The sequence below is a fragment of the Rhinoderma darwinii genome, chromosome 9 (genome assembly GCF_050947455.1).
Source record: "Rhinoderma darwinii isolate aRhiDar2 chromosome 9, aRhiDar2.hap1, whole genome shotgun sequence".
NCBI lineage: Eukaryota > Metazoa > Chordata > Amphibia > Anura > Rhinodermatidae > Rhinoderma > Rhinoderma darwinii.
Genome location: NC_134695.1, coordinates 8,113,234 through 8,136,830, shown reverse-complemented (window position 1 = coordinate 8,136,830; position 23,597 = coordinate 8,113,234). Strand labels below are relative to the sequence as shown.

The 23,597-nt window shown below is 44.0% G+C and overlaps 1 protein-coding gene across 10 annotated transcripts in view; it reads right to left on the bottom strand.

Annotated features, from left to right (window-relative positions):
• Window positions 1-328: 328 nt before the first annotated feature.
• Window positions 329-23,597, bottom strand: part of MARK2 (microtubule affinity regulating kinase 2) — a 382,575-nt gene continuing 359,306 nt past the window's right edge. For 6 of the 10 annotated variants that reach the window (XM_075837219.1, XM_075837216.1, XM_075837215.1 and 3 more), the window contains 2 exons: window positions 23,116-23,160; window positions 329-5,420 (listed from right to left, as the gene is read on the bottom strand). In XM_075837219.1, coding sequence (XP_075693334.1) covers window positions 5,069-5,420; window positions 23,116-23,160 — 397 coding nt within the window. In that variant the 3' untranslated portion in view covers window positions 329-5,068. The remainder of the gene's footprint in view (window positions 5,421-23,115; window positions 23,161-23,597) is intronic. The other 4 variants (XM_075837218.1, XM_075837220.1, XM_075837224.1 and 1 more) reach the window with 1 other exon arrangement.

Sequence of the window (23,597 nt, the reverse complement as noted above, 5' to 3'; positions counted from 1 at the left end):
TATTACATCCCCCTCAAATACCAGGACATCATGCAAAGAGTAGACCATAGAAGTTGAACTGCATGTAATACCCTTCAACTAGCATAGAGATCCCATTACATAGTTAAGACTTCAGCATAGCAGAAATCCTATTCTCCAGCCATTCCACTCTTACCTTTTCTCGGTTCTTCTAGTCCTGAATCTTCTCAGGGCACAGAACTCCGGTTTCATGGGTTGACACATACTTGTGACCTTATGAACTGTCAGACAATAGTATATTTCATATTTCCTAGACCTCGCATTTCTGGCTCAGTTTCTGAAACGTGTAAATACATTTTCAAAACACAGGTTCTTACAATATTAAAGAATTTTAATTGGTTTAAATAAAGCTGTGGGTTTTATTATAAAGAGTGCATGAGCCATTATTTTCTCTTTAAAAGTAACGTACAATAGCATTGCATTGACGTGACTCTTGAACACCCGCAAGTCAAGTTTATTGTGTGACAATACAGATGTGTTATGTACTTTTGTGCAGCAGAATACTGGTAAGTCTGTGTTTTCACCAGTGCCAGTATTTAACCCTTATCAAGTCACCAAGGAGCTTTGCACTCTTTTTTTTGTTTTTTACAGAATGTTATATGGATATTGACATCTTCCATCTGTTCTTTGATGAATAATGCAAAATAAAAATATTATTCCATTGGAGATCTGCAGATATAATCCTGAATGATGATGGTATGCAGTGTAAATATTTAATCACAGAAATTGAGAATGTGTACAAGATTATCTGCAACCTGTAAAGTGAGGACCAGCTCCAAGATATAAAACTGAGCAATGCATTATTTGGATTTAGAAAAAAACAAAAACAAAAAAAACCCTCCAGCTGAACCTGGAGTTGCTCAAGTCTCAGATATTCTAGCACTCTGCTCCTTTTCATTAACTTAGATGGGTTAATAAAAATATAAAGGACATCAAAAGAAAAACTGATAGACCTAATACAGCAAAATCATAATATATAGTTACTGGATACTTCTATAAGATACAGCAGTTGTGTAGAATTAGGAGGCATGCTCTGTGCAGCCCCTTGATGTGCAGAGTACAAAATGATGGGGGTGGACCACAGCACAAAAAAAATCGTAGGACGCATCAGAACTCTGGACTGGTGCCAGAACAACTATCTCTATAGTAAGAATGCTTCTCTACAGTTTTGACGGTATTTCTTTGATTTGATGTATTGCACATCAATAAACGTATTGAGTAGTTAGATATTTGTCAGACAGGAATCACACATGCAGTTTTAGGCTGGGTTCCCACGTAGCGTAAACGCTACAGAATTAACAGAATTCAGAGAAAATTCTGCAGCATTTATACTGTAGCAGCAAAGTGGATGAGATTTGAACAAATCTCATGCACACGCTGCAGAAAAAAAATCAGCAGTGAATTGTTCCTAAATTGACCTGCGGTGCAGTTTTTAAAGTCAGCAGCACGTCAATTTATGCTGCGGATTCACTGCTCTTTTATTGCGTGTTTCCCCCATTGAATTAAATGGGAGGGGGTAAAACCAGCAACAAATGGCATATTTGCGATTTTTGTGATAGAAACACTGATTTGATACAAATCTCAAAGAATAAAAATAAACCTTTATTTTAATTTTTAAAAAAATGTAATAATGCCAGGGCATTGTCACAGCAACACGTCACACTTATCTATGCAGCTCGGCCTCCTGGGATGATGTTTCACCCCATGTGACCGCTGCAGCCAATCACAGGCTGCTGAGTCATCTCAGAAGGCCGGGCTACATAGAGAACAGAGGGAGGCGTCGCTATGACAACGGTCGGGGGTAAGTATTAGCTTTTATTTTTTTCCAACCACTACTTTCCGCAGCGGAGATTCTTCCCTCTATGGGCTCTAGGTCAGATATACTGCATACTTTTGCGCAGCAAAATCCGACCAGTGGGAACCCAGCCTTCGGTGAAGATTCTTTATTTTTGGAGCCAAGCACAGGAGTGGATACAAAAAAAAGAAGTATGTGTGGGGGAGGAAGGGGGATTTGCTAAATTTCAATGCAGGAAAACTTGCATCAAAAACGTTAAACGCAAAAAATTTCAACTTTTGGGTCGTTTCCACTGCTCTCTCCACTTAACAAAATAGGTAGAGTTTAGCAAAAAGATGCGTGTCCATCCACGGTTCGATTAATTTATGCCAGAAACCCGGCTGGCATAGAATTAATTTGGTGGGGCAGACAGCCGAAGATGCAACAAATTTATTAGGAGGCGTGTGCCTCTTAATAAATTTGTCGCATCTTAGGCTACGTTCATACTACTGTTAGTATACGTTTACCTCTCTTCTGTCATCGGAAGAGAGGATCGAATCATTAAACGGAAAGCAACGGTTCCATTAGAATTACCATTGATTTCAATTGTGTCATAAAAAGTGGCGTAGGCATCATAAATATGAAGTTCCATCCATTACAGAGGTTCAGAATCTATGGTGACAAAGGCAGAGCCCCAATACCAATGTTCTCAACCCGTGGTACATGTATCCGAGGGGTTACTTGCCATGCCCTAGCAGGCCCCGGCAAACTAAATGTTGGGGCATCAATTGATATTCAAAGGGTTAACAGTAGCAATCAGTGTTGAAGGGGTTAAATGGTCAGGATTGGGGTTCTCTTTGATCCAGCTATGAACCAGCCACTATGCTGCAGTTGGGCATGTGGGCACAGCTCCTGTGCCTGCGAGTTCATAACTACTTACAAGGATGTACACCCCCCCATAATCAAGATGTGAAAAGGGGTTGAAGAACACGGTTTGAGATGGATATTTTCTAACGATCATAACTTCATAATGAAGTGATGAAGCTTTATTTATATAAAACCAAATAACCACTTTACAATAAAACTGTGGCAGACAGTTATATTTGAGGATAAAGTAGACTATAGATATTGAACTTCATGTCTGTTCTCCTGACATGTCTGTTTCAGTAAATACTCGTATAAAAATTCCGAAGCATCTTTTATTAGTATAGTGCCGTTCCTCTGTTATTCCTCCTAGAAGTGTATGAATAAATTGACAACTAGGTGTTACCAACTCTTGTCAAAAGAGGCATGTCCAGCTCAACAAGCCATCTTTTTGCAGTATCAAATTTTACAGGTTACCAATTTTTAGGCCTATGTTTTGGCCTGATTGACACTGCCCAATTAGTGCTGACAGTGTCAGTGTGTAGGGACACCCCCTTTTGACAAGGGAAATGATAGCACTCCGTTGTCAATACATTTCCAGATGGAATAACAGAAGTATTTACCAAAAACATCAGGAGAGCAGAAAGGATCTTTTTAAGGCTTACAATAGTTGGGCTGGTCTCAGATAGCAGTGATGCAGCTGCATTTTAGAATCCATATTACGGCTGCAACACGTGGACCTCCCGTAGTTCCACTAAACTGAACTTAGATCACAAACAGGCACTACGGTGATCTAAGCTTGGTTCAGTAAAACCACATGTTCCAGCCATAATAAGGATACTAAAATGTAGCTGTCTGACCCTAATGGGATTAGAAACTAAAAACCACAAAAAATAAATAAAAACTACTTATTGTGTATGGATATTACTGCGGTTTCCATCGATTATCTAGCTGTAGTAAATCTATTGTTGTATTAATGTAATTCTTCTTGATCCTCTTGGATTGCTGAAAGCTTCCATGTATGTGAGAGTGAATGACAATGTGTGGTTTAATGAAATAATAAGTGAAAGTCACAGAACTTTTTTTTTTCCTTTTCTTCAAACAGCAATGAAATCATTCACACAAAGAACAAAAAAAAAGAAAAAGGAAAAAAAGGTAAATCTGGTAAGTAATCACCAGGCCAAAGTAACTACTTCACCCCTCAACTGCAGGCAGGAGTCTCACACAGATATTAGATTGATATATACAACAGATACATCCTGCAACCGCTGCGGAGGGGTTTTAAGAAAGTCCGATATGAAAGTCCGGTTGATTCACTGACATTCCACAGGCATTTCCTCACCAAGGCAGCCTCCCATTCATTCCATCACAATAACCAAGTATTTAGCTGATACTTTCCTGTATAGATCTAGCTGTAAACTGATATATACATTGTGAGTGCTGCAGTCAAAGTCTGCTATTTCCACCGTTCAAACAAGCAACAAAAAGAGTGCGTACTGCCAAGTTTGGAGAAGTGGGAACATTGAACATGGAGTAGTAAGTCAAAGTGGGCACTTTCAATGCTCCTCTTCACAAGAAACATATTTAAAGAGCTCCGACTTGGATAACTGCTTTTTCAGTAATGATACATAAAAAGAAAGAGGAGTCATTTAAACTAGACTGAAATACATTAACCTATATTTGCATTAGAACTGTTGTACCACGGAGTAACTGAAGATGTGCTCCACTCATCAGCCAGCTTATTTTTCACAGAAACTGGATTATTTTTTTTGCCATCTTCATTGCTGGGGTACAAAAAAAAAAACAACACTGGTTGCCCTCTAAATTTTCCTCCTAACAAACCTAGTTACCCACAAATCTTACGCCATGTTGGGCAGTCTGTACCTGTACCTGTTTTTTATAGCCACCCTGAGCTAGTAGTTCAGTGTCTTAGACATGATTTTTAAGCAAATTCTGTACAAAAGGAAATTGGAACGGTTCGTGAACAAAAGGGAAGGAGCAGATGTCATCCCTTCAAATCTGTTGTGGTTTGAGTTTTAAAACTGTACTATATATAGTACAGTTGCACATTTATAGGAGGGGCAACCATTCTAGCTCGCTTTCTACAAGACTTATTCTTCTTAGCAGTCTATTAGATAATCTGAGTCCCAACCCCAATTAAAAAAAAAAAAATTATAAATCTATTTCAAATAAAATAACCCTCAAAACCTACAATGAAAGGAGCAGTAGTTTATCCCAGGGCACCCTGCCCGTCTCCATTTGTATCACTGCTGAGCCCTTTCCAGGAGATGCTAGCACAGAGAACCAGAATGGAAATGCCGCCATTCTCTTGTTTAAGAGAGCTGGTGAGGGTGGGGTGCCTGTTAAATGTCTCTTTTTATGTCTCTATCCATTACAGAGCAGAAAGCCCTGTTAAAGTTTAAGTTCGTTAGCAATTTTGGAGGCAATGTTCTTAAATGCCATGGAGGTGCCAGAAATTCTCTTGAAACGCACACCATTGAGGGAGAGCCGTGGAAGCTTGCACACCTCCATCTCCCACTGTACATAGCTGTCATGACCTGGTGACCCGTGGACACAAAGCAACATGTACTTCTCTTGTGACTCATGTTGGCAGTTATTGGCATCCAGCACTTTGCAGATTTCACTCATCATCTCATTAGGCTCCATTGAGCTGGTGGTTTTCATGCTCCACGTGAAGCGCAATGAACGTGGCTTGGAGTCTCTCAGATCATCTTTCTCTCTTTCTGCAACAGTCAACTGAGGCCTGGATAGACAAAATACAAATCAATTTACTTTCATATAACTATAAAAAGATATAAAGTCTGCTAAGATTAACCCCTTCAGGACTGAGACTGTTTTGGCCTTGTGGATGGAGCCGATTTTTTCAAATCGGACATGTGTCACTTTATGTGGTAATAACTTAAGAATGCTTTTACCTATCCAAGCGAATCTGAGTTTGTTTTCTCGTGAAATATTGTACTTTAGGTTAGTGGAAAAATGTGATCAATAAGTTCAGTATTTGTTTGTGAAAAACACCAAACTTAAGAGAAAATGTGCAAAAATGAGCATTTTTCTAAATGTAAATGTATCTGCTTGTAAGACAAATAGTTATACCACACAAAATAGTTATGAATTAACATTTCCCATATGTCTACTTTATGTTGGCATAGTTTTTTTAACTTTAGCAGCAATATCTCACATTTGAGAAAATTTCCAAAACCTATTTTTATAGGTACACCGTGTTCAGTTCTGAAGTGGCTTTGAGGGCCTTATATATTAGAAACCCCCATAAGTCACCCAATTTTAAAAACTGCACCCCTCAAAGTTTTCAAAATTACATTTAGATTTTTTTTTAACTCTTTAGGTGTTTCACAGGAATTAAAGCAAAGTAGAGGGGAAATTTACAAATTCTTTTTTTGTCAGAAAATCCATTTTTTTTTTGTAACAGAAGGTTTTGCCAGAGAAACGCGACTCAATATTTATTGCCCAGATTCTGCAGTTGTTCGAAATATCCCACATGTGGCCCTAGTATGCTAATGGATTGAAGCACAGGCCTCAGAATCAAAAGGAGAATGTGGAGCATTTTGGGGCCTCCTTTTTATTAGAATATATTTTAGGCACCATGTCAGGTTTGAAGAGGTCTTGTGGGGCCAAAACAGTGGAAACACCCCCAAAAAGACACCTACACCCCTCAAGGAATTTATCAAGGGGTATAGTGAGCATTTTAACCCCACAAGTTTTTTTGCTGAATTTAGTGGAATTAGTCTGTAAAATTAAAATTATTTTTTTTCCAATAAAACGTAGAAATTATCAATTTTTACACGGCATAAAGAAGAAAAAGCACCCCAAGATTTGCAAAGCAATTTCTCCTGATTACGGCAATTCCCAATATGTGGTAATAAATGGCTATTTGGACACACGGCAGGGCTCAGAAGTGAAGGAGAGCTATTTGGCTTTTGGAGCTCAAGTTTGCTGGATTGGTTTTCGGGTGTCATGTCGCATTTGCAAAGCCCCTGATTTACCAAAACAGTGGACACCCCCAGAAGTGACCCCATTTGGGAAAGTACAACCCTAAAAAGAATCTAGGGGTATAGTGGGCATTTTGATCCCATAGTTTTTTTGCTGAATTTTTTTTAATTGGGTCGTGAAAACTTCTATTGTTTTTTTTTTCAAGGTTCACTGTGCATTATAAATTACTTATTTCTTTCAGATCATGCTTACCCTCTGTCTCCCAGCGGCCCACCCGCGCTCCTAGCAGTGGCGTTTGAATGACTCGCTCCTGCAGGATTCGATGGTGGTATTGGACTTACACAGAGATCTCCGGGAGTATTTTGACACAAATGTTTCCCCAGAGGTGGACCCGCTTTGAATTTGGGAGGCGCATAAGTGTGTGATCCGCAGTTCCTTTATCCGTATAGGTTCTAAACTTAAAAAGGAGCGGACTGCACACTTGCTTGATCTTTTGTCCCGCATACATCTCTTGGAACAGACCCATAAGGCCTCCTTGTATCGGGTCGTGGGGGCGGAGCTGGGGCAGCTGCGAGTTCAGGTTCGTTCCCTCTGCCTTGCCAAGGCTAGGGCCTCCCTGGTGAAATGTAGACGACATTTCTACGAATTCAGTAACAAACCTGGTAAGACTCTGGCGCGGGCACTTAGGAAAACCCGATCATGTACCTACGTTCCCCATATCCAGGCTTCCGGAAATAGGCGTATGCACCTCCCCCAGGACATCTCGGAGGCCTTCCGGGCATATTACCACTCCTTTTATAATCTTCCTCGGGCCTCTCAGAAATGTATCCCCAGGAGGCTATTGCTGTTCTGGAGGAGCCCATTTCCCCGGAAGAGTGGTCATGGGCCTTGAAGGACTCGCCGACAGGGAACGAGCCAGGTCCTGATGGTCTGCCCATACAATACTATAAGGTCTGCTCAGACCTGCTAGCTCCCCATTTCCTGCATGCCTACAACTCACTTAGTGAGGGGCACTCCCTCCCTCAGGACATATTGAGGGCCTATATCACGGCGATACCCAAGGAGGGGAAGGATACATCCATATGCCAAAACTATCGCCTCATTTCTTTGCTAAACTTGGATCTAAAGCGGTTTGAGAAGATCCTGGCCCATAGGATTACCCCCCTCATCCACAGTGTGATCCATTACGATCAGGTGGGCTTCATGCCTCTTAGGGAAGCTCGGGATAATACCACAAGGGCAATTAACTTGATTTATCACGCGGCTGCCTCTGCTCTGCCCACGCTCTTGCTGTCCACGGATGAGAAGGCCTTCGACAGGGTCGACTGGGACTTTATGTTGGCCACTTTGCGGCATATTGGGTTGGGCACTCACATGGTGCCATGGCTTTCGGGCCTCTACTCTTCTCCCTCGGCCCGGGTTAAGGTTAATGGTACCTTTTCCTCCCCACTCGCTATCTCTAACGGCACAAGGCAGGGTTGCCCCTTGTCCCTCTTAATCTTCATTTTGTGCCTGGAGCCCTTCCTATGTCAGGTTCGCTCCAACCCAGACATAGCAGGTGTATTGTTGGGTGGACGGTCCCATAATGTCGCAGCATATGCGTATGACCTTCTTTTCTTTCTCACCGCACCCAGGATCTCCTTGCCCAATCTCATGGCGGAGATGAATAGATACTCGAAATTGTCCAACTTCAAAATTAACTACCAGAAGTCGGAGGCTCTTAATGTATCGCTGCCGCAGTATTTGGTGGAAGATCTGTCGGGGTCCTTCTCCTTTAAGGGGCTAGAGACTCGCTCAAGTATTTGGGGGTCCAGCTCAACAGGGATCTCTCTCGCCTTTATGCAGTTAACTTTCCTCCCCTCCTTCAACATCTAAAGTGCGATCTGGATTCCTGGACGACTGGTACCTTCACGTGGTTCGGCAGATGTGCAATCTTTAAAATGAATATCCTGCCTCGGATTTTGTATCTCTTCCAGGCCCTGCCGATTCATATCTCCCGTACCTTCTTTCAAGCCCTGTTGTCCTTACTCCATCGGATCATATGGGTGGGAAAACCAGCCCGTATAGCCTGCTCCATGCTTTTCCGTTCCAGGTGTGAGGGCGGAGTGGGTCTTCCGGACTTTGTCTCTTACCACCAGGCCTCACACCTGTTGCGAATTCTGGACTGGTTCCGGCACACGGAGGTTAAACAGTGGGTGTCGATGGAACAGTCCTTGATGGCAGTTCCTCTGCAGGTTCTGCCTTGGTTGGGCAAGGATACTCCCCTACTGGTGCGGACACACCCGACGATTGGACCCTCCTTGGCGGTTGCGTCCCGGCTCTTTCCCCGGAAAGAGATCTCCACATCTCCGCCCCCCGTTCCCAGTCTTGGGCAATCCCGCATTCCCTCCGGGGCGAGAAAGGGGTCCATTCAGGCGCTGGTTGCAGGCAGGCAAGGGACATGCTTCCCTAGTCATACAAGGGGAGGCCTGGATGACCGGTCCACAATTAGCATCTCTGACAGACCCTCTTCCTTTCACTCCTTGGCAGATCACTCAATTGAGACATTTTCTCGTGTCCTTACCTAACCATTCTGAACATGCGCGGGACAAAATCCCTTTTGAGCTACTTTGCATAGGTACGAGCACGTTACGTCACTCACTGTCCAGGCTATATACCATACTGATTTCCCCATCCAATCTTCCCACACCTATCTGCTCAACTGGGAGAGGGACTTGGGCCTAACACTCACAGCAGAACAAAAGGATCGTGTGTATACTATGACACATAAATCATCCATGGCTAGAAGGTATCAGGAGGCGTGATTTAAGATCTTATCGCGATGTTATAGAGTGCCTTCCAGATTGCATGCAATGATTCCTGCAGTTTCACCGCTGTGTTGGAGATGTGGTGACCAGATGGGCACGATTTTACATATATTCTGGGAGTGCCCGCGGGTGTCAGATTTTTGGTCAGAGGTGTGGCGTATCTCCTCCAAATTCACGGAATTCCACCTCCCGCGTACGCTGGCCTTCTTCTTGCTCCATCTGTGTTTGGTTCCGTTATCCATGTACCGCCGTTCTGTGGTTCGCCATCTGGTGAATGCAGCTAGGGCATGTATCCCTGCGCTGTGGAGACAAACTTGCCCTCCATCGATTAACATGTGGTTCAGTAAGATACAGGGGATCATGAGAATGGAGGATCTCACGGCTTCCATGAGAGGCACCCATACCAAGTTCCTCAAGACTTGGTATCACTGGGTCAGATTCCAATCTTCTGCAGAGTTCAGGAACATCGTGGCATCTTGAATAAATTTCTGAAGCTTAGGGGACACGGCTAGTTCTCTTCCCTCCCTGCTCTCTCTCTGTCCTGTTATACAACCTCCCTTGGGGGTACTCCCTATCATTGGATATTGGAAGGGAAAACGCTTCTTTTGTGTCTGTTTTACCTGCTGTGGATCTAGAGGGAAAATTAAGCATTACACTGATCTCTGACACCAGTGCACATCCATTGATTTCAATGGATGCCAATAACTGGGCAGGATGTGGATGTCAGAAATATTATGTTTTTTTTATATACTCTAGCATGAGCTAACACAGATTTTTGCTGTGTTTTTCTATGACAATATTTTTCAGTCATGAAAAAAAAATTGTAGAAAAAGTAGAGGCAAAAACACCATGAAGAGGTTGCGTGTGAACATATTCTTAAGGCCTTGTTTACACAGTGCAGATTTTGCAAGTATTTATTAAGCCAAAACCTAAACAGAAAAAAATAAAGGAAGGTATAAAGCAGGGGTCTCAATCTCAGCCTGGTAAGTGGGCCACATATAGAAAAAATGGGAAGTTGACGGGCCGCATTACTTTCAAAAGTGATACAATACAAAATTATTGTTAATCAATTAGTTATTTGAACTACTATAACACTATAATAATAATACTACATTACTATAATAATACCGCTAGGTTTAAAATTTGAGAGAATTCTCCACGTGCTTATTTCAACAATCCAGTTTTCCAGTTTAAGTGTTGCTAAATGCAGTCTGGCAGCTCAGTTGGCAGCGTTTGGCAGACACACGTAAAGATTGGGCAGCCCCGTAAGGGCAGCAGGACTCGTAACATAAATCCTATATGGCATTTTACATTCAAAAAACGCGGGCATTGTTATATACACTTTTTTATGCAGTTTAAAATGCCAGACAAAAACCCTGTGTGAGTGCAGGAACACACTAGGTGGATACGCTGCGTAAAACGACATAGCAAATCCACCTTGGTAGCAGCAGGGAACCACGTCCGAAAAACCGCACCATATTGTGGTGCAATTTTTCGGGCGGCATGTCCGCTGCAGAAATCCTGCAGGCATAAAGAATTTTTTTTTTTAACTTGCCCACTCGTAGTCATGGCGACGAGTCTCTCTCTTCTGAGCGTAGCGCGGCCTCCTGTAGTCTGTGTGTTTGGCTGCAGCAGTCACATGGGATGAAATGTCATTCGAGGAGGCTAGGCTGCGCTCAGAAAAGAGGATCGCGACGCTAGGACTACGGTTGAGGGTAAGTATGAAGCTTTTTATTAATTTCAAATAAAACTTACGATTTTTGTGGCGGAATTGCATAGTATCTGCCGCATAGGTCGCTACAGTGTTGCAGGTTTTTTCTCCCCATTGAATTCAATGGAGAAAACCCGCAACAGAAGAGCAGTGATTCCGCAGCATAAATTTACATGCTGCGGCTTTAAAAAAAACGCACAACATTTTTTATAAGTCTTTCTGGCTGATTTTTTTCCACTTTGCGGGGAAAAAAAAGTGGGACGTCCTTTCTTGTCGCAGTTCTGCCTCTGACCTCCCATTGAAATCAATGGTAGGCAGAAAAAGCGTTTCTCACGACGATTTTTGCCCGCAGGCAAAAAACACTGTGAAAACTGCGGCAAGAAAGTGCAGGCAGGTAAAAAAAAAAATCTGCCTACAAAATACTCCTTATGAACAGGGCCTTAATCTTGCCCTTCCTCTTAAACAAGTGCCATGGCACAACAGGCCAATATCAGCCTCACTGTAAGAACCTGTTTCCTAGGCAAAAAAGTATGAGGTCCCAATTAAAAAACTGCCTCCATGTCAGCCCTTTTCCAGTAAGCTATATATTGAAGTGCTGCCAAATAATTGAGAAGAGAGATTGCATTCAACCACACGTGCTGCTAAAATTAGGAATAGTAAATTAGTAAATGATGGGTCACTGTAATTTATCTTCAAAGACCGCCTTATTGTGGTGACCATCCAGTGTCGCACATCAGACATAAGGCAAATGGAGCACTTCTGTGAATGCAGAACCTTTACTTGACTGCATGGAGTTTAAAAACAAATTGGAACCCAGGTAGGACACGCATGGGACTTCATCAGAGCAAGATAGAAAAAAATATATATACCAAAACAATAGCAATTCCAGCTGTTCACCAATCATCAATCTGCATGCATCATATGTCCTAAGGGGTGCTATACTGGGGTAGTCACTTGTTGAGAAGAATCTGGGTGTACTTGTAGATCATAGACTAAATAACAGCATGCAATGTCTATCAGCTGCTTCAAAGGCCAGCAAGATATTGTCGTGTATTAAAAGAGGCATGGACTCACGGGACAGGGATGTAATATTACCACTTTCACAATGTACGGTTACGTCACAAATGACGTAACTGTACCACGTGTTTCCCCATCTGCTTAGAGCATGCGTGGTTGACACACTCCACCACGCATGCTCTGTTAAATGATATGGCTGCGTTTTCAGCAGCCGTGTATGTTCCATTGCGCATACGAAAATTGTAACTATGTGGTGTCGGTGTGTAGTATGACGGCCGTGTCTTCCGTCGCTAGCTCTCTCCTTCTCCTCCTCACAGTGCGAAGCGCATGTGAGGAGGTGGAGGAGGGTGTTTTTTTGCTCCCTGTAGGAGCGGAATCCCCAACCCCGGCCACAGCTGTGGCCGGGGATTGGGGATTCCGCTCCAGGAGAAGTCCCATATATGGACACAGTGACGTTAGGAAAAGTCTCTGCCTTCACTATCCATATATGGACACAATGATGTCAGGGACTTATGAAGTGGAATCCCCAGCGTTGTGGCCGGCGATTCCGCTACAGGAAAAGTCTCTGCCTTCACTGTCCATATATGGACACAATGACGTCAGGGACTTATGAAGCGAAATCCCCAGCGATGTGGCCGGGGATTCCGCTCCAGGAGGAATCTCTGGGGGTGACTATGTACAAGGGGGCTGTGTAACATTACCTAACGGGGGGCTGTGTGGCATTGCCTACAGGGGGACTGTGTGGCATTACCTACAGGGTGGCTGGCTGTGTGGCATTACCTACAGGGGTTCTATGTGGCCTTATCTACAGGGGACTGTGTGGCACTACCTACAGGGGGGCGGTGTGGCACTAACTTCAGGAGGGATGTGTGGCACTACCTACAGGGGGGCTGTGTGGCATTACCTACAGGGGGGCTGTGTGGCATTACCTACAGGGGGGGCTGTGTGGCATTGCTTACAGGGGGGCTGTGTGGCATTACCTACAGGGGGCTGTGTGGCACTACCTACAAGGGGGGCTGTGTGGCACTACCTACAAGGGGGGCTGTGTGGCACTACCTACAAGGGGGGCTGTGTGGCCGGGGATTCCACTCCAGGAGAAGTCTCTGCCTTCACTGTCCATATATGGACAGTGAAGTGAGGGATTTCTCCAAGCGCCGTCCACTACAGGAAAGTAGGGGGGTGTGACTATGTACAAGGGGGCTGTGTAGCATTACCTAAATGGGGGCTGTGTGGCATTGCCTACAGGGGAGCTGTGTGGCATTACCTACAGGTGGTCTATGTGGCCTTACCTACAGGGGGCTGTGCGGCACTACCTACAGGGGGGCTGTGCGGTACTACCTACAGAAGGGATGTGTGGCATTACCTACAGGGGGCTGTGTGGCATTGCCTACAGGGGGGCTGTGTGGCATTGCCTACAGGGGGGCTGTGTGGCATTGCCTACAGGGGGGCTGTGTGGCATTGCCTACAGGGGGGCTGTGTGGCATTGCCTACAGGGGGCTGTGTGGCATTACCTACAGGGGGCTGTGTGGCATTACCTACAGGGGGCTGTGTGGCATTACCTACAGGGGGCTGTGTGGCATTACCTACAGGGGGCTGTGTGGCACTACCTACAGGGGGGCTGTGTGGCACTACCTACAGGGGGGCTGTGTGGCACTACCTACAGGGGGGCTGTGTGGCACTACCTACAGGGGGGCTGTGTGGCACTACCTACAAGGGGGGCTGTGTGGCATTTTTTACAGGGGGCTGTGTGGCATTACCTACAGGGGGCTGTGGCAGTATCTATAGAAGGTAGTGTGTGGCATTATCTACAGAGGGCAGTGTGTGGCAGAAAATTGACAAATGAAATTCATCCGTTTTTAAAACGGACAAGGAAAAAAACGGCCGCAAAACGGGTTAAAAACGGAAGCATGGCCCGGAACGGAAAGAGATGGAAAACGGCCGAGAAAACTAAAGGTAGTTGATGACGTGCCGTGTCTCTACACAGTCGGAAGTGCTGTCGAAGGCCTCGTGCACACTTCCAACACCGTTTTCACTGCCTTTTTTGACGGATCCGTGTGCCCGTTTTAACGGCCGTGTGCACTCCGTGTTTCCGAGCATGGTACTGTCCAGGGTGCTGAAAGAGTTAATGGGCTGCACTGATCGGCGGTAACTCTTTCAGCACCCTGGACAGTACCATGCTCGGCGCTTGGAAAATACAATTTTAATGAAATAAAAAAAAAAAAATAAGTTCATACTTACTTTCCTCCTGTCCAGCCTCCAGGGATGACGTTTGATCCCATGTCACCGCTGCAGCCAATCACAGGCTGTAGTGGCGGTCACGCACGTCAGGATGTCAGAAGGCCGGCCTCCAAGGATGACGCTTCATCCCACGTGACGGCCTCTGCAGCCAATCACAGGCTGCAGCGGCCTCTGCAGCCAATCACAGGCTGCCGCGTCATACAGGAAGGTCGGACTGGAGGAAAAAGAAGGACTCATCACCAAGACAACAACCGGGTACGTATGAACTGCTTTTTATTTTATTTTTAATCAGCAGCCTCTTTTCTCTATCAGCGATTGATAGAGACAAGGGGCTGCCGATTAGTGTAATATATCTGCAATGTACTTCTGCCCGCCCGTCCGTTGCTAGGCAACGGCTCCGTCACACACGGACGGCACACGGATGCCTTCCATGTGCCTTCAGTTTTTTTGACGTCCCCATTGATGTGTATGGGCCTCACGGTCACGGAATCTCGGACCAAAGTAGGACATGCTCTACTTTGGATCGGAACGGAGCAACGGTACCATCAAAAAAACTGAAGTGTGCATGGCCCCATTGAAATGGATGGGTCAGGGTGCTAGCAGTCACAAAAACTGCTAGCACCCTGAAGAAAAAGACTGAAGTGGGAATGAGGCCTTAGCAAAGACACAGAGCGTCATCAATAATAGAACACGCCCCCCTCCTCCTATCTCAACGTCCACACCTCCTCTTCCTTCACTCTAGGATTTTCTGCGCTGCTTGATCTCTCCTCTAACACGCACCCTCCTCCGACAAGCTCGTCGTCCACACTGTCTCATCCTACTTCACACTTGTAGTTCCCGCACAGCCTGGCCGCCTTGTCTCTCCTCTAACACGCCCCTGTGTGTGTGTGTGTGTGTGTGTGTGTGTATATACATATATATATATATACACATATATATATATATACACATATATATATACACACACACACACATATATATATGTATATACACACACATATATGTATATACACACACATATATGTATATACACATACATACATATATATATACATACACACACACATACGAAATTATATATACATATAATTTGTGTGTGTGTGTGTATATATATATATATATATATATATATATATATATATATATATATATATATATATATATAGAATAGTGAGACATGCACATGACCGTAGCCATGTGCACAGCCGTGATCTTCGGGGCGGCCGGCCGCGGAGTGTCATCCGCGAGCCGCCCGCAAATCGCGGGCCGTGCACATGAGCCTGGACCGCAGAACACGGCCGTAATAAGACATGGCCGTTCTTTCTGCGGTCCAAGCTCCTGGGCCATGCACGGACCTTGGAAACCACGGTCGTGTACATGGGCCCATAGAAGTGAATGGGGCCGCAATTCTCCCGTAGATTTTCGGGGGAATTGCGCCCACAAAAGCACGTTCGTGTGCATGGGGCATTACATACATTTATAGTAAATTATGTAAAAAAAGAAAAAGTTTTACCATTGTTTGGAGTAGTGTTTTGTGTTTGCTTCACTGTAAGGCCCTGTTCACGCTTGAATTTTGAGGCAGATTTTGATCTGCCTGCACACCGTTTGCCACGTTTTTCACCCGCGGCCATTGAGCGCCAAGGGCAAAAACGTTGCGAAAAACGCTTTCTCTGCCTCCCATTGATGTCAGAGCGAGGTCAGAGGAGTAAACGCCCGAAGATAGGGCATGTTGCTTCTTTTTCCCTCAATAGCCGTGGGCAAAAAACGTGGCAAACGGCATGCAGGCAGGTCAAAATCTGCCTCGAAATTCAAGACAGAATTTTGATGTAGAATTTTCTGCCAGCAAAAAAAACTCAGTGTGACTAGGGCCTAATACAGGATCTCTTGGAACAGATCCAGCAGCAGGTGAGGAAAATGTGCTGACTGGATTGTGTGTACCAAGATGTCTGACTTAGGGCTTATTCAGACGAACGTGATATACGTCCGTGCAACGCGTGCCATTTTCAGGTGCCTCGCAAGGACCTACATTAGTCTATGGGGCCGTGCAGACAGTCTGTGATTTTTACGCAGCGTGAGTCCGCTGCGTAAAACTCACGACATGTCCGTTCAGGACACTTCTTGGGACGTTTTTGGAGCAGTTTTCCATAGACTAGTGAAAAAACTCCAAAAACGGCCGTAGAAAACGCAGCGAAAATCGCGAGTGCCACATAAAAACGTCTGAAAATCAGGAGCTGTTTTCTCCTGAAAACAGCTCCGTATTTTGAGACGTTTTTGACTCTGTGTGTGAACATACCCTAAGGGTATATTCACACGCAAACGTAAAATACGTCTTAAGTTACGGAGCTGTTTTCAGGCGAAAACAGCTCCTGAATTTCAGACGTTTTTGCAAGTGCCAGCGTTTTTCCCAGCGTCCATTACGAACGTAATCGGAGCGGTTTTTCAATGGAGTCAACGAAAAACGGCTCCAACTACGTCCCAAGAAGTGACATGCACTTCTTTGAGGTGGGCGTCTTTTAAAAAAAAAAGCCTGTCTGCACAGAACACCGTAAGACCCATTGAATTACATGGGCAGATGTTTGCCGAGGGTTTGGAGCCGTTTTTTCGTCCGTAATTCAGGGCGAAAAACGCCTGCATTACGTCCGTAAATAGGGCGTGTGAACATACCCTAACATTTATCAGGCTGTGAAAGGGGCGGGGGAGGGAGATGCGTGCCTGTACTTAGATCAGGGATAGATGGAGGCACAAAGGATAATGATGATTATGCATACGAACGTAAAAACGCCCATAATTACGGGCCCTAATTACGGCACGTTTTTACGGGCCCATGGACTTCTATTGGCCACGGGTACCTTCCCGTATGCTTACAGGAAGGTGCCCGTGCCGTTGAAAAATATAGAACATGTCCTATTTTAGGCCGTAATTATGGCACGGGCAGGCCCATAGAAGTCTATGGGACTCCCGTAATTATGGGTGACTACGTGTGTGCACCCGTAATTACGGGAGCGTTGCTAGGTGACGTCAGTAAATAGCCACTGTCCAGGGTGCTGAAAGAGTTAAACGATCGGCATTAACTGTTTCAGCACCCTGGACAGTGACTTCCGATCACAATATAGATCAAGTCTGGTCACCTGAGCTCACAAGTCCACTCCCGGACGGGCCATCAGGTGACTGGACTACCATCAAAGCACGCATCGACCTCACTCTGAGAACAGCTGCCGCCGTGTCATTCCCTGCTTGGCTTTGTCCACCCTACTCACTCACATTTAGAAGCAGGAGGGCGGTGGCGGTCTGAGCAAAGTATGGTGGAAGTCAGAGTGAGGCCGGTGCGTGCCGGCCCGAGAGTGAACCAGTCCAGTCACTTGACCTGAGTCACCTGATGTGAGGTCAGGTGACTGGACCACTCGCGGGCCGGCATGCACTGACCTCCTCACTCAGACTTCCGCATCCTCATTCACTAGTAGTGAATGACAGTACTTGGCTCCATCTGCCCCTGTCCTAAAATTTAGAAACTCATCTGAGGCCCAAATGTAGAAATTTAGCTGTAGTGTAGACATAGGACCTGTCCTAAATGCATGAAGTTAAGTGAGGTGACTTAAAGGAGTTTTCCCATCAAGGACATTTATGATATATCCAAAGGATATGTCATAAATGTCAGATAGGTGTGGGACCCAGATCTACCTCTAGAACAGGGCCCCCTCAACAACTTCTACCTCTTTGTGTTGTGGCTGAAGCCTGTGATTTCCGACCATAGAACGACATAACTCGCATGCTACACTGCTTTCGCAACTGCCATTCACTACTATGGGAGTTACGGAAACAGCGTAGCTCAGCGAGCTACGCGGTTTCCTTCTTCATGGTTGAAAATGAGCAGGAACACAGAAAGGTAGAACAGGGTTTAGGAGGCCCCATTCTAGAGATCGGTGAGGGTCGCAGAGGTTTGACCTGCATCTATCTGAAATTTAGGACATATCTAATGGATATGTCAAAAACATCCCTGAAGGGAAAACCCCTAAGTAAGTTGGAACAACTTACTGCTGCGAGCAGTTCTTTTCAAAACTTACCATTGCAAAGAGTCGACTGCGCTCCAGGCTGACCGACGCAGTAGCATCATCATCAATACCGGCGAACATCACACGCCTCACCAAAGTGAAGCAGTTCCAGCCATAACATTAAGGCTGGGTTCACACAAGCGTGGCGTTTTTGCGCACGCAAAAACGCAGCGTTTTGTGTACGCAAAAGCCACTTAACAGCTCTGTGGGGCAGCAGCATATGATGCGCGGCTGCGTGCTTTTCGCGCAGCCGCCATCATAATGACACTCCATTTGGATGTTTGTAAACAGAAAAGCACGTGGTGCTTTTCTGTTTTCATTCATCCTTTTGACAGCTGTTGCGCGAATCACGCTGTTCGCACGGAAGTGCTTCCGTACGACATGCGTGGTTTTCACGCACCCATTGACTTCAATCAGTGAGTAATTCGCGCAAAACGCCCAAACGACGGACATGTCGTGACTTTTTTTCAGCGGACTCACGCTGAGTAAAAATCACGAACATGTCTGCACGGCCCCATAGAGTAATATAGGTCCGTGCAACGCGCATGCAAATCACGCGCGTTGCACGGACGTAATTCCCGTTCGTCTGAATAAAGCCTAAGGATGAGTTAATTCAATGTTTGACCATATATAGCAGGCTAGTTTATAAGTTGATAATCTTGTATTTGTAATGAGGTTATAAATATACAAATGGCCCTTGGCTGAAAAAAGGTTCCCCACTCCCACTTTACAGCATAGCAATAGACAAAAGAGCATGGAGTAGTGTCATCTAGTTTTTATCTGTTAAAAGGAGGCACAAAAAAGGTGTCCATTCACCGACTGCAAAGAGCTATCTTTAAAATGGTGTTTTTTTTTTTTAAAGCTGCATGTTTTTTTTGTACTATACAATGAATAAGATTTATTTACATTAGACTATACAACCCATTTAAAGTAAAAGAGACAAACTATGCATTATTACAGCAGCACAACTACAAACGTTACATATCCAGAGTATCCAAAGTTGTTTTGTCCAACTGTGCAAGTTTTTAATGCGGTACAGCAATGTGGTTCTGCACAGTAATTGCTCAAGTTACAACGATTTCCTACAATTGCTCAGAGCAGGTTCATACTCTGCAGACCTGGTAAAGAATTCTGATGCGCTGTGAACAAGGTTTTTCTAAATCCACATTTTTCTCTGGAAAGGCAACGGATATTAACCATTGTACTGTATGGGCAAAATCTACAGTAGAAAAATGTAAATACAGATTTCATTGCCGATGTAGATCCGGCCTTAAAAAGCATTACTAAATCACAGCTGCTCCACCGTAATGCTACAACCCCTTCCTGCTTTGGCCACTTTTGAACTTCCTGACAGAGCCTCATTTTTCAAATCTGACATTTGTCACTTTATGTGGTAATAACTTTGGAATGCTTCTACCTATCCAAGGGATTCAAAGATCGTTTTCTCGTGACACATTGGACTTTATGTTACTGGCAAAATTTGCTCAATACATTCAGTGTGAAAAACTGCAAAAATTTGAATTTTTCTAAATCTAACTGTATCTGCTTGTAAGACAGGCAGTTATACCACACAAAATTGTTGCCAATTAACAGCCCCCATATGTCTATTTTAGATAGGATGTTCAAAAAAATGATGCCATATATTTTTCTAGGATATACAAGGCTTAGAACTTTAGCAGCAATTTCTCACATTTTCAAGAAAATTTCAAAAGGCTATTTTTACAGGGACTAGTTCAGTTGTGAAGTGGCTTTTAGGGCCTTATATATTAGAAACCCCCAATAAATCACCCCATTTCAGAAACTTCACCCCTCAAAGTATTCAAAACAGCATTTAGAAAGTTTCTTAAGCCTTTAGACGTTTCACAGGAATTAAAACAAAGTAGAGGTGAAATTTACAAATTTCATTTTGTTTTGCAGAAATTAATTTTTAATCCATTTTTTTGGAACACAAAGTTTTACCTGAACATTTGACAGGGCCCAGGAGAGAAAGAGTACCATGCGAAGTTGAGGCCTAATTTGGCAAGTTACACAGTATTGGTTCACAATTGCAGAGGCTCTGATGTGAAATAATAAAAGAAAACCCTGAGAACTGACCCCATTTTGGAAACTACACCCCTCAAGGCACTTATTAAGGGGTGTAGTGAGCATTTTCACCCACAGGTCTTTTCCATAAATGATTGCGCTGCGGATGGTGCAAAGTAAGAATTTAAATTTTTTCCTAGATGTGACATTTTAGTGGGAAATATGGTGTGCCCAGCTTGTGCCAGTAGAGACACACACCTCAAAAATTGTTAAAAGGGTTCTCCCGGGTATGGCGGTGCCATATATGTGGAAGTAAACAGCTGTTTGGGCACACTGTAGGGCTCAGAAGGGAGGGAGCGCCATTTGGCTTTTGAAGCATAGATTTTGCTTGGTAGTAGTTTTACTGGTATTTCAATTTATAATGTGGGGGTACATGTAAGCTGGGCAGAGTACATCAGGGGCATAGTCAGGTGGTATAATAATGGGGTAAACAATAAAATAATCCATAGATGTGTGTTACACTGTGAAGCAATCCTTTATGCACAGGCCAGAGTCGCACTGATAAATGGTTCCCCTTCTTATGCCCCTTTTGTTCCAAACTGCACCTTTGCAGTTTGGGGAATTTTACTGGGAAAGTGTTGTCCTGGTAGAATACAGGCACCCTCGCTTTCAGCAGATATATTTGGGCCCTCCCCTTCCTGGTTCCCTAATTTTAGGGCCTTGATAAATCGCCTCTTGACACAGAAGAAATGTTCCCCTCGGGCTTGCACAACTGCATATTTTTTTTATCTCCTGAATCATTGGAGCCTTAACTTATTTTATTTTTTCATAGACGTAGTGGTATGAGAGCTGTTTTTTTGCAGGATGAGCTGTAGTTATTATTGGTACCATTTTGGGGTACATGCGACTTTTTAATCACTTTTTATCCTTTTTTTGGGAGGCAAGATGACCAAAAACCAGCAATTCTGGCATAGTTTTCTTTTCATATAGCGTTCACCACGCGACATGTTAACTTTATTCTGCGGGTCAGTACGATTCCGGCGATACCAAATTTCTAGCACTTTTTTTTATCTTTTACAACTTTTTGCACAATAAAATTACTTTTGTAAAAAGAATATCTTTTTTCAGACGCTATGTTGTAAGAGCCATAACTTTGAATTTTTTCGTCGACGTAGCTGTATGAGCTATTTTATGCAGACAACCTAGTTTTTTTTATAGGTCCCATTTTTGGATACATGCGACTTTTGATCACTTTTTATTTAAATTTTTGGAAGACAAAGTGACCAAAAAAACAGCAATTCTGGCAGTATTTTTTAACGGCATTCACTACACTGGACAAATAACGTAATATTTTTATAGTTCAGGTCGTTACAGCTGCCGTGATACCAAATTTGTATGGTTTTACTATTTTTTTTTCAATAATAAATGACTTGATATGGGAAAAGGGGTGATTGTGTTTTATTTTATTACTTGAAGCTTTTATTTTATTTTTCACAACTTTTATTTTGTACACTTTTCTTTAGTCCCACTTGAAGGTCCAACTGTTTGATTGATGTTCTAATACATTGCACTACTTATATAGTGCAATGTATTAGAATTATCAGTTAACAGCAAGCCGATCATGCTCCGCCTCCGGGCAGGACTAATCGGCTTCCGTAAAGGCAGATAGGAGGCCATTGTTAGGCCTCCTGTTGCCATAGTAACAGTCGGCAGCCTTGCCATTGCATGGCAGGGCTGCCAATTTGCTACAATCGCTGAATCTAAGTGGTTAATGGCAGGAATCGGAGCTAGCTCCGATTCTTGCCGTTACAGATGGGTGTCCTCTGTAACATACAGTGGACACCCACTGCTGACGACGCCGACTCAGCTTCTGAGCCGGAAGCAGAGCCGGCGCCATCTTGCCGTTGGTACCGGAAGCCTTTTAGGCCCCGCCTCCAAGCGGGGCATAGGAGGCTTCCGTTGCTGGCAGACAGGGAGGCCAGTATTAGGCCTCCGGTTGCCAGTGAGGCCACCAGCAATCACGTTGCTGGAGTGCCGGTGGCTAAAAAACGCTCACATGCTGCGATCTCTATTGAACGCAGCATCTGAGGGGTTAACCGGTCAGATCGGAGGCTAGCTCCGGTCCTGGCCGTTACATCAGCGTGCCAGCTGTAACGTACAGCTGGCACCCGGCGGTGATGGTGTGGGCTCAGCTCCTCAGCCCACATTATCACCGCGACTTAATGGTACTGCGCTTTGCGGGCAGTCCTGCTAGACAGCGCCGTATATATACGGCGGATGTCGGGAAGGGGTTAAAGGTAGTAATATGTGTTGCTCTGCAGTAGTAAATATTCACACGTTGTAATAGACAAAATCTCCAATACATCAGAATAATAAGAGTAATTTAGGATAAGATTCCAGAGGGAAAGAAGAAGAGTAAGGGCGAGCCCACAGGAAGAGTAAGCAAATCAGGCAACAAACAAGGAAAACAAAAAGTAAAGGTAAGGGCACAAAAAAAGTTATGTAGGCTGATATTGGCCTGTCAGATTGAGGTGTAAATGGAAAAACGTCCAAAAAAAAAAAAAAAAGGATAAATAAAAAGGATATGGAATAGGAGATGATTAGATATTTAAACAATGATACGAAAGACAAGGTCATGGCTCTCACCTGGTGCTCTCCACTCGATCTTTCCCTTCTGGTTCATTTGGGTTCCTCAAAAGAGAGAGGTAAAAAAAAACAAGGCTGTTCAATGTGTGCACCGAACGCTACAGAGCATGGATTGACCATAATTTATGCTTTCTTTTATCCTCAGTCTAAGACCATTTATCAATGATTTATACTTGATTTTTATTTCACGAATGATGAAACATTCTACATTTTACAATAAAATCATAAATATAAGTTGCTTTTAAGGGAAGAGGTGCTCTGGAGGACAATAAAATAAAGTGCTTATAGCATAAAATGTTACTATGGCTGTTATTGTTTAGAATACCTATTTTCAAACACCATAATAGGGAATTCATAGAAGGGAGTGCCGCATTCAGGGACCTTATCTATTATCCAGAAGGAGATCCGCTATGAAGAGCATCTCTTCCTCTAGGGGCCCTGGTACATCTATGGATTACATGCCCAGATTATGGATTTCAATG